A 12033-nucleotide genomic window follows, 5' to 3' on the forward strand; every position below is an offset into this window, starting at 1 on the left:
CTATAAATTTTGAGTACGGAGATTTGCACTTGTTGATATCTCTGTTGTTGTTATTATTATTATTATTATTTTTTTTAATTTTTTTTTATTCTTTATATCTACTCAGAAATCATTTCGTTTTCACATTTAATTAGAAGATCTAAAATATTTTACCTTTTGGTCCAGGTTCACCTCTCTGACCAACAAATGTTCCTGTTGTAAAACACAAAAATTGAAAATGAATAAGAAATTCAATTAGGATATTAGTAATATATATAAGACTTCATCAGCCGTTCCTTAAATTCCTTAACATTTCAATTCTAATTGCACCTCTGTGTTCTCTGGGAGCTTAGAGGAGTTTAAAAATAAAATCAAGTTAATTAGGTGATAGTGTAAATTATTAGGCAAGCGTGTACAGTTACTTGGACCTTCCTTCGATCAGCCGTTATCACTAAGGCTCATTTTCCCTGATGCTGAATAAACAATTACATGACACCCACATATATCCATGGCTGTGCATATAATGCCCATGCCCCTCCATAGCAGGAGCCATTCTTGGCAGCAGATCCCCTTTCTTGTTCTAACTCCCTCCATTCTATTACCTCCACATGGCCTAATACAGGGATGCCCAACCTCCGGCCCTCCAGCTGTTGCAAAACTACAACCCCCCCTAATGCATGGACAGCCTACGGCTAATAGGGCATGCTGGGAGTCGTAGTATTGCAACAGCTGGAGGGCTGTAGGTTGAGCATCCCTGGCCTAATAGAACATATGGCAAGGGACTGTCCAGAGCAGATTACTTTGAAGGTAACCATCTGAACCCACCATTTAAGCTATAGGGACTAAAAAACAATTATGGAACCATTTTCAAGATTAGGTAGATTGCATATGGTCTCATAAGAAAGATAAAAATTGGGTTTCTTCGGGGTGCTGCTTGTCATCAGCGCACTCCAAACCGCCATCGTAAAGAGGTCCTGGTGCCTCCATCCAATTTTATGACATTTTCCACTCTGCAAAAATTGCAGCAACTTTGAAGCCCACATCCATGGGCAGGTTCTCACCACCCACTAAAATGGGAGCCAGACCAACCTGTATTTGGTCCCCTCTCTCCAGGGGCCCCATAGCAGCCACATGTCCTGGATCTATGGCATGTACGCCTAGATTAATTTACACTTCTGATATTATCTAATAATGTGACATACTGTCGATAGGGAGGAGAAGTATAATTTCTGGTGGTTTCCAGTGAAAAATTGCCAAAACCTATATGTTTCTCTAAATGTTGATAAAATGTGACTAGAGATGCAGCAGAGCTGAATTTGCCTGTTTATTTGGAGATTTTGTCCTCTATGATAACTCAAGATGATAAGTCTTGTATCTGACCAGACGGATCCGCACCGATAATGCAAACGCTTGTATCTGTTCATAACGGATCCGTTTGCATTATTCTTTCAAAAAAAAGTCTAAGTCAAAACGGATCCGTCTTGACTTACATTGAAGGTCAATGGGGGACGGATCAGTTTTCAATTGCACCATTATGTGTCAGTAAAAAAACTGATCTGTCCCCATTGACTTAGGCCTCATGCACACGACCGTTGACTTTCAATGGGTCCGTGGAAAAATCGGAAAATGCACTGTTTTGCCGCCGCATCCGTGATCCGTGTTTCCTGTCCGTCAAAAAAATAGGACCTGTCCTATTTTTTTGACGGACAACGGTTCACAGACCCATTCAAGTCAATGGGTCCGGGAAAGAACACGGATGCACACAAGATTGGCATCCGCGTCCTTGATCCGTGGCCGTAGGTTACTTTCATACAGACGGATCCGAAGATCCGTCTGTATGAAAGCTTTTTCAGAGCTGAGTTTTCACTTTGTGAAAACTCAAATCCGACAGTATATTCTAACACAGAGGCGTTCCCATGCGCCGCACAGACCTGTCACTTACCAGTAGGAGGAGCTCCCGGCCGGTCACAGACAGCGCAGCTCGCAGGTAAGTATGATGCTTCTAACTCTCCGCTGCCACCAATGATCGGGGGGGGGGGGGGGGGGGGGCGGGGGAGAAGGGAGGCCGCACACTGGCCACCAATGATATTAATACAATAGAGGGGGGAGCCGGGGGGGGGCCGCACACTGTGCCACCAATGAAATTAAAACTGGGGAGGGAGGGGGGTCTGCCCCCTGCTGCCTGGCAGCCCCTGATCTCTTATAGGGGGCTATGATATGCACAATTAACCCCTTCAAGTGCAGCACCTGAGGGGTTAATTGTGCGGATCACAGCCCCCTGTAAGAGATCGGGTGCTGCCAGGCAGCAGGGGGCAGTCATGTACACAGTTCGTAGGATATTCTAACTAGAAGCGTCCCCATCACTATGGGAACGCCTCTGTGTTAGAATATACTGTCGGATCTGAGTTTCACGATCTAACTCAAATCCGATGGTATATTCTAACATAAAGGCGTTCCCATGGTGATGGGGACGCTTCAAGTTAAAATATACCATCGGATTGGAGAAAACTCCGATCCTATGGCATATTAACTCCTGACTTTACATTGAAAGTCAATGGGGGATGGATCCGTTTAAAATTGCACCATATTGTGTCACGGCCAGGCGGACACCAAAACGACTTTTTTTTTTCATGTCCGTGGATCCTCCAAAAATCAAGGACGAAAAAACGGTCACGGATCACGGAAAAACGGAACCCCGCTTTGCGGACCATGAAAAAATACTGTCGTGTGCATGAGGCCTTACATTGTAAGTCAGGATGGATCCGTTTGGCTCTGCATCGTTTTGGTGTCCGCCTCAAAAGTGGAACAGAGACCAAACGCAGCCAAACTGATGCATTCTGAATGGATCCTTATCCATTCAGAATGCATTGGGGCTGAACTGATCCGTTTTGGGCCGCTTGTGAGAGCCCTGAAACGGATCTCACAAGCGGACCCAGAAACGCCAGTGTGAAAGTAGCCTTATTTGTAGCCAAATGGAAAACCACATATAACAAATTATGATATACAGTAGAGATGAGTAGGACCAAATGACAAACTCCGCTCTGCTACATATTCAGTTTGTGCAGGTGCAACTATTGATCAGGATTCACAATAGTTAACATGAAACATTACCTCTTTCTGATGACATCTTTTCTCTGATGTATAGCCATAAGGCCTCTCTTTGGTCACTGCCTGAAGAGTCGGAATAGCTGCCCAAATTCATATTCATATCGGGACTGCCGAGTAATGCAGGGTTTGCCTGCAAGCGACCAATACTTGACTGTGCATGTAGGTTGTCCACACGTTCTTTTAAATTCTTCACGTCCTGCCCTGTATTACAAAATGCAGTTTATGATTATCCCAGATTATCCCAGATCAGTATTGCACAATATATTTCCCTGGACCATGGAGGTGGGATACTCTCACAGATATCCGTGCATGCAGGACTTTTTTTTTTCATCTAAAATAACAGATCTCAGATGGAAATAGCTAAAACAGATGCCAAATGTGTATGAATGAGCATAAAGGATGCTTAAAATACAGGATGACACATATTTTTCTTTATTTTTCAGGATAACATATATTTTTCTTTATTTTTCTGTTCTGACAGATCAGAAGAACGGAAAAATAAACAGTGAAGGAAACCTGGCACCTTGTCTATAGCACATTCTGATTGGTGTGTGGGGGAAGGGGGTACTTTTTTAAGGCTAGGTTCTCACACACAGTTTTTTTATGAACTTTTGTGTTTTTTGCCACATTTTTTTTATATGCATTTTTGACAAAAAAAAAACATTTCTTCCAGAGGTTAGTGGAAAGTCTATAGGAATTCTAAAAGCAGAACACAGATTTATCAAGACGTTTGTTTCCTACGCCAGCCTTGATAATACCCTGGCTGCCAGAGGAATGCACCTAATTTATAGCAGGACACAGGCGCATCCTCCGTCAGTCTGTGCGCCCAAACTAACATCTATGGCAGCTCCTAGCAGCCATAGATCTCTGTCTTCATTTACACCAGAAAACTGGAGTAAATGAAGAGAAATGTGTGGCCCACAGGACCCTTCCCTACCCACGTTTCACTCTCCCACACAAGGTTTGCAACATTTTTCGCCTTAATAAATAATGGTGTGTTCTTTTAAATTGTATTGCATTTTTCATGCCTACAGAATTTTTTAAAACCCCAGCAAGTTAAAAAAAAAAAAACACCAATTGGAGTGCATTTTCTAAAACAGACGTGTCAGGAGAGCCGACAAGTCCATTACCTATGCAGTATCTGCATTGAAGGGGTTTTCTAGGTTTCATCAATATCAGATTGGCGGTGGTCTGACTCCTGGCACTCCAGCTGTTTGAGGAGGCCATGACACTCCGTTGAACGCCTCGGCCTCTTCCTAGGCCTGTGATGTAATGTTCATTGGTCGCTTGGTCTAGAAGCAGCTCAGTCCCATTCCCAAGTGAATGGGGCTGAGCTGCAATACTAAGCACTGGTGCTATCCAATGGACGATGCTTTGCTTGGTAAGCTGCGAGGAGGCCACATGGCTCACAGGAGCACCACAGTCTCCCCAAAGAGCTAATCAGCAAGCGTACCAAGAGTCAGACCCCCACCGATCTGATATGGATGACCTAATCCTGAGGATAGGTCATCAATATCCAACTCCTGGAAAAACCCTTTAATCCATTATCTTTGCAGACTAGATGTGATATCAGGTTGACTTGCTGGTTAGGTGACCACCACATGAGTACATGTAGTTATACGGCCATAAGGGATCATTGCCCTTTATAGCAACGGGATTCGCAATTATCTGGACAAACCTTACACCTCATTATCCCTGCATCAGCGGTGGACTGGCTATAGACCTTATAGGGAAATGAAATTTCCCGGTGGGCCGATGCCCAATCGGCCAAGCAAGCCCTCTGCCACGTACATAATGAGCTCCCTCCTAAGCCCCCTGCTCCATATCCTAATCAGAAACAACTGGAGGAGGAGGACAGAAAATGGTATCTATTGATGGCAGGGATTTTTGGGGCAGTATATTGTTTTGCACTGTGGTATATGGTTCAGATGGGACTGTATTTTACACTACGTTATTGCTGACCCTGCCTACTTGGGTTGCCCCACCTTCTGTCAACCTGGGCTCACCTATAACGTTTAGTTTTTTTCCAGGGCCATTTTAAGTTCCCAGTCCGCCCCTGCCCTGCATCCATCATTCTCTTGTATTTTAGGACCCACATACAGTACATAGTATAAGACATAAATGTCATTTGTCAGCATAAAATTAATCAGACTGGATCACTTACACAGAGAGAGGAGTCCGAAGAGCAATCCCAGAAGGAAAAGTAGACCCAAGATCAGACCAAGTGCCCACATCCACCATTTACAGCAAGAAGCACATGGTCCACAGACGCTGTCAGTACCACTTTCCGTACTCTCCCCATAATAATCAGATCCAGCCTTCAAGCCATCGACTCGATGTATTTCTGAGAACAAGGTTGAATCATAGAGTACATTACAGAGCAAATAACCCTTCATGTACAATAAAGAGATCCCATTAACAACCAAAATGGCCACCATTAGACCTCAAAAAGTGTGTATTCTGGTTGGGTATAAGCACTGAGATGTATGTGGCCATTAAACTGCACCTACAGTAGTCTATGGGGCCATATTGTGTCACTGTATAACCCTGATTTCATACAGATATTATAAAAGTTACACCACACTTGGAGAATACCACAATAATACTGTGCCATATGGTGTATCTATGGCTCCATCGTATGAAGCTGTGGAGGCTCCATGGATAATCATACAGTCTTCTCACTGGCTTAAAGGAATTTGCCAATATAGGCTTTGCTCTCACTAACATCAGAAGAAGGAGCATAATAGATTCCATTCTCACCATGACTTTTTACAATTTTTGATTTCCCTTACCTGCATATGTGGTTTTATCTTTTGTTGCCTTCAAACCACCTAATAAAGGATGGAAAAATACAGAAGAATATTATAGCCTGCGTTATATGTGACGTGTCATCTATGATGAGCACCATAATGACATTTCTTACCATTGGCTTCTGATTTATATGAGGTTTCCATTCTTGTTGTTAATTGTTTTTCTTTCTTTAGAGTGTCTTCACAGTATAAACCTATAGGAGCAAAGATATAAACAAATTAACTTTATAATGTCCAGGGCTTCATGACATTCATAAGCAATCATGGTAATGCATCCAACTGGGTACTAAGTATTCTGATAAAATGTAATTGTTGAGTTGCAGTAATTAAAGGGGTTGTCCCATCGAAAAATATTCAACATTTTTCAAACCACCACCTGGATCTAACTAGTAAATGCATATAATGAAAAATTGAATATAGACACTGAGTCAATAAATATACATCTGTATAGCGCCACCTGCTGCCCTTCCTTATTTCTCTGTCCACATCAGTAACATCTCTAGGGTGGTCACACTTGCTCAGTTCCATCCTTCAACTGCCACCAGCCCTATCATCTTGTAAAAACTGTGACAGTTATAAGGAGAAAGCTGCAGTAGGAAGGACACACGCTGTACGAAAGGACACTTCCCCAGAGCTATGACTCCTGCTCCTGTCCCTCCAACAACACTTCAAACAAGAGTGTCACAAAAGTGTACCTTCTAAATGTTATTAAGGCTCAAATGGGTATTAGAAGAAGACAGCAATAGTGGATTGACAGGAGACAAACAAAAATACCTGAGCTGCCACCAGAGGTGGCTGTGAAGACCTTGCCACTGTCCTTAGACATGATCAGCATGTCTCCTTCCTTCTTAGCTGGGGCCTTTTCTTTCTCCAGCAGAAGAAACTTATATTCTTTGCTGAGGAGGTCATCACCTTGGGCTTTAGAAGTGGTAACTGAAAAATAGAAGAACAATTATATTTGCAGACAGACTTTTACAATATTTTCCTTTGTCTCTTTCCTTTTAGATTCAGGTCATTGGAATGACAGATCAATAAAGAAGTCTCCAGATATCTAGTCCCACGACCATAACTCTATGTCACATATCTCCAGGTGTAGCAAATTCCAGAACCATGGTGTATGCTAATGGCAGCTCTATCTCCTGCATAGGCTTCACTTTTAATTGTTGCTAATTCTACCTTTAATGCCCCCCTTAAAGCCACCTAGATGCTCACCAGTTGTAGAGGTGGTGCCACCACTGATTGTTGCACCTGAGCTTTGGGTGTTCTGTGTGACATTCTTCTGTACTCCATACCCTGAAAGACCTAAAAAGATTATATTAATAAATCTGAATCTACCATGTCCCCAATCATTCATTGTTTTTGGAGTAAGGTCATCAATCATGATCCACACACTGACCTGAGGTGTTTACGGCTTGTCCTGAGCTATTGCCAACAGGGGCTGCAGCTGATGCAGTGAATTGGGAGGATAAGGGGGCCAAATTGTTTTGCATACCAAATACTGTAAAGAAACCAGAGCCATGTGGTAAGATTCCATTCATACATAGATGGAAAAAAAAAATCATAAAAATGATATATTGTGAGAAATTCATCATGACATCCATAAGTGCCACGGTCAAGAAAATCTGAGATCTGGCAAGGGATCTGAAAACCAGGGCAAAACGCTTCCGGTTTGTCCTCATTCTTTGTCAATGGGGACAAAACAGAACAAATCAGATCAGAATGTCTTCCGTTGCAGTCTGTTAAATTTTTTGACTGGACACAAACCGCTGCAAGCTGCGGTTTTGTGTCCGTTCTGCGGAAACTGAACAAACCAGATCTGGCATGAAAATCAATCTAAGGTCTCTCGTACATGAACGTTGTGCATCTGTTCCGTGCGGGCAAGGTCCGTGCGGCGGCCAGGACGAATCGAGATTCATTCAACTTGAATTGGTCCGTGATCTGTCCGCACTGCAAAAAAATAGAACAAGTTCTATTTTTTGCGGTGCGGAGGCACGGACAGAAACACCACAGAAGCACTCCGTAGTGCTTCCGTGGGGTTCCGATCCATGCTTCCATTCTGCATCTCCGTGATTGCGGACCTATTCAAGTAAATGGGTCTGCATACGTCATGCGGAGTGCACACGGGCCGGTGCCCGTGTATTGCGGACCCACCGTACGTTCGTGTGCAAGAGGCCTAAGTCAAATGTGCCAGATCCAGTTTTATCGGTAACGAAGAAACTGATCTGACAGCCCATTGATTTACAAAGATTTTTATGCTGGATCCGGTTTGTTCAGTTACTATTTAATACAACCCGATCTGTGCGAAACTGATGCATCCGGATGTATTAAATGAAACGGAAGCGTTTTATTCAGGTTTTGAGATCCTGTGTTGGGTCTCAAAAGTAGCCTTAGTCTGCTTTGGATATTCCATTTTTGGTGGAAGGACCCTAGAAAATAAACTGATCACAAGGTGTCTTGCTGCTTGGACCTGTCGTGAATGGCTGTAATCTGTGGAGGAAACTAACAGGAAGTGCTTAATTTTCCTGCAGCACCACCACAGGTATAAATGAAGTATTACATGATGCCCACTGAAATCAGTATGATGTCCGTGTAATGCACAGACATTCCGGGTACTCCAGAGAGAGACACTCTTTGTAGCTGCTCTCCTTTTTTAAGGGAGGTCCAAATGAGGAACTCCCTAAACCAGATAATTCATTCACACAATATCTGTAAAATATGAATGGAAAGGAGTTGAGAAATATGTGAAATGATATGGTATTTACCAGCAGAGGAGGAATGCATCCCTGAATGTAGGGTAGGAGAGCTGGGGGCCAGGTTGTTTGGGACTCCAAATACTGAAATGAAAGAACAGAATTCAGGTTAGATAAAAAAGAATATAAAACAACCAAAATAAATAGTACATTATCTATTTGGTGTTCACCTGATCCTGAGGAATGGGCATTCATCATAGAAGACCCATAACCCATGTTGGCCATATTGTTGTGATAGCCAGCCGAGGAGGATCCTGCAGGAAGTGTGGAGGTCCACATGAAGGATGGGAGAGCCGATTCCATTATGGTTGTATCATACGACCCTGAAACTATATGAAAGAGTCAGTGATTATGTCAATACGATGTGTTGACAGGATGGTTTGACGAGAAGTTCTCTGGAGGAAACTCACCTGACTGGGAGCTCTCAGTTATCATCTTTGTCTCCACTGTTGCTTTTTTGGGAATGGGAAGGGTATTAGTTGGTGACCTGGTGGGGCTGACGCTGGTGGAGCGACCACCTTTCACTAGTTTCTTTACATCATCAAGTTCTGTCCCTGAAGATAACACATCCATACATAATTTTAATCAGCTATAGCATTATTTGATTGTGTTGTTTAATTCTATGAAAAGTGCATGGCACTGCTTTTATGGGCTCATGCACGGCCTACAAACTGCCAAGTATATAATATGGCATTCATAAACTTCTATGAGGCCACAATGTATATCTATACAAATTGTGGCACGCTCCATTGGATACTATATTACAGAGCTATTCTTCGCTAAAAGCATTGATTCCAGGGATGGGTATCGTATAGAGCACCATATGGTGACACCTGGAGTGCGTATGGCTTTGTATATGGAACAACTCCTATCTAGACCAACCCAATAGCCCCCATAAATGATGCAAAAATATTCACATGTAATATGTAATTAATCTTTATTATTACAAAAGTTAATAGATAAGGTGAAAACAAAGAAAGAGGAGGAGGAGGTAAATAGATCTCCTCACTCCTAATAACCCCTGATAGAGGGAATCGCACAGCTACTTAGCTAAATAAATTGTTGGTATATATATCCCTGGGTAAAACATGTAGATATAGCCCCCAAGATGCACAATGAAGATAAATTAAACTGACATTGAGCAAAAAGGATATAAATAGATAGTGCGACCAATATATGCACACGTTGAATGGGGACCAGTATCAGGCCAGAGCCGTGTCCGGTCAAGGACGACACATGAATGTGTCAATGGGTCCACATATCAAAGTGTGTATACAGGGGCTACAAGTAACCACTGATGCTAGCGGCAGTGAACATAGATACAATGTACAGGAACAAAGTGCCCGCAGTCAATATATTAGTGAACATACAGTGGAGATGAAACTGCATGCAGGTGGTCTGGGAGAACCAGTGACCTGTCAGGAGAGTGTCCAATAATCAAGTCATCCAATAATCAAGTCATGGTAGACCCAAAAACCACACAAAGATTGTATATTAATAGATCAATAATACTGTGAGAAACCATGATAGATTACCCATGATGAGCGAGGTACCCGAGGCAAGAATTATGCCTATGCCCCAACGCGCGTTTCGCCACCCTACTGGCTTTGTCAGGAGTACCTGTGCGATTCCCTCTATCAGGGGTTACTAGTTACCTCCTCCTCCTCTTTCTTTGTTTTCACCTTATCTATTAACTTTTGTAATAATAAAGATATATTACATGTGAATATTTTTGCATCATTTATGGGGGCTATTGGGCTGGTCTGGATAGGAGTTGCAATTAGTATGTTTAGGCCCCTAGTTATCTTATACGGTTATATCTGAGGTATATGTTGGTTCTATTTGTATATGGAACTGCAGGAACTTTTTGTGTCGCCATGCACATAAGGTTTAAAGGCTATGTACACCTTTGGAGGCAATTTTTGTTTATGATTGCATTTTACTCATTTGTGGCTAAAAATCATATTTTCAATTGGCCTTCATTAAAAATATTGTGCCGTTCTGTCACAAAGGGTTAACTGTTTTTCTAACTGTGTGACTGGTACTTTCACTTTGTGCCGGTCATCTAATAAACCTTATCTCTAATCTACTAAGAGGTCATAAACACTTATTTAAAGGGTATCCGTTATATTTTTTATTATTTGCTAGTTTATTAGAGCTCGGCATGTATACCTGATTTAGTCTGTCAATGATTGTCAAAAGATCTGTAATTACCTTATAATAACAGCTTTCATTAATGTCCTCTGTCCCTTTCCACTGCTCCCTTAAAAGACCGTTGCTAGGGCTTGTCTGTCTTCCTTTTAGTAATAAACAGAAGACAGAGGGGCGGTCTTCCACACTGCATGCCTGCATTAGGCTTCAGAGTGAGGAGGCAAATCAGTACAATGTAATAATTAAAAAAATTGCCCCCAAACGTGTACATAGCCTTTAAAAATTGACATTATTAGATGCTGTATTTGTCATGATTATTAGAACAATTTTTACAATGATTCCACAAAAATGGAAGTAAAATTTATGAAATGGTAAAAGAGATTATTATGAGCGTGAAAAACTTCAGTTCACTCCCCTAACCATGACCTAAATGCCCTGTCAATGACAGAGTGGTTTGTTGCTGCTCTCCTCTTGTAGAACCTGGGCAACAAGCTGCAGCATCCTCCTCGCTCCTTCCCTGATTCATGTAGGATATAAGTCTCATATTCTGACAAATCTGACAAACTGGACACGACTAGAGCATCACTTACATCTTGTGGAGGGTGATGCACTTTGGAGACGAGTGCGGATTTCAGTCTCTGTGAAATAAGAAGCAATAAAATTGGGTAATTAAATTAAATTGCGGTTTGGCCTGAGAAGGTAACATATGAGAAAAATATTCACGGAAGAGGCAGTGTTGGAACAGAATATTGACGGCAAATCAGTATCAGATGAGTGGAGGTCCATTCAACACTCAGCAGCACCACCAATGCCTCTACCTGCACACCATCTATACTTAGTAGCAGCAGTAAAGGGCATTACATCGGTTTCTCATTCAACTGAAAGGACAAAGCCGCAATACCCTGCGCTTCCGCTAGTAAGTAGACAATGTGCAGATAGATGGACCCAAATAAACACAAGTGCCCCAGCTGATCAGCATAGGTCCAGAGAGTTCACCCCACACTGATCTGATACTGATGGACTATCCTCAGGATAGGCCATCAATATCATGAAGCCCGAAAACCCTTTAAAATCCAGTAAAATAGTTTAGGCATTACCTACTGTACATGGATACCGTTAAAGGGGTCATGCAGCCTGTTTGTATTGATGACCTATCCTCAGGATGGGTCATCAATATCTGATTGGCGGAGGACCCCAACACCCGACCAGCTGTTTGAAGAGGAGGAAGCCTCCAT

General features: G+C 42.4%; 1 protein-coding gene and 1 long non-coding RNA gene across 2 annotated transcripts in view; both read right to left on the reverse strand.

The window, feature by feature from the left end:
- COL17A1 (collagen type XVII alpha 1 chain) overlaps positions 1-12033 on the reverse strand; it is a 63709-nt gene that overhangs the window by 29823 nt on the left and 21853 nt on the right. Inside the window, exons 8-19 of the mRNA XM_040438059.1 lie at positions 11389-11436; positions 9058-9201; positions 8818-8976; positions 8660-8731; positions 7294-7395; positions 7110-7199; positions 6672-6830; positions 6011-6091; positions 5880-5918; positions 5252-5431; positions 3091-3288; positions 154-192 (exon numbers count right to left, since the gene is read on the reverse strand). Coding sequence (XP_040293993.1) covers positions 154-192; positions 3091-3288; positions 5252-5431; positions 5880-5918; positions 6011-6091; positions 6672-6830; positions 7110-7199; positions 7294-7395; positions 8660-8731; positions 8818-8976; positions 9058-9201; positions 11389-11436 — 1311 coding nt within the window. The remainder of the gene's footprint in view (positions 1-153; positions 193-3090; positions 3289-5251; positions 5432-5879; positions 5919-6010; positions 6092-6671; positions 6831-7109; positions 7200-7293; positions 7396-8659; positions 8732-8817; positions 8977-9057; positions 9202-11388; positions 11437-12033) is intronic.
- LOC121005368 lies at positions 7649-8265 on the reverse strand. Its single transcript, XR_005779927.1, has 2 exons — positions 8186-8265; positions 7649-7730 (listed from the first exon to the last, which is right to left on the reverse strand). It is a non-coding gene; the product is annotated as an uncharacterized LOC121005368 (long non-coding RNA).

Source organism: Bufo bufo, chromosome 6 (genome assembly GCF_905171765.1).
Source record: "Bufo bufo chromosome 6, aBufBuf1.1, whole genome shotgun sequence".
NCBI lineage: Eukaryota > Metazoa > Chordata > Amphibia > Anura > Bufonidae > Bufo > Bufo bufo.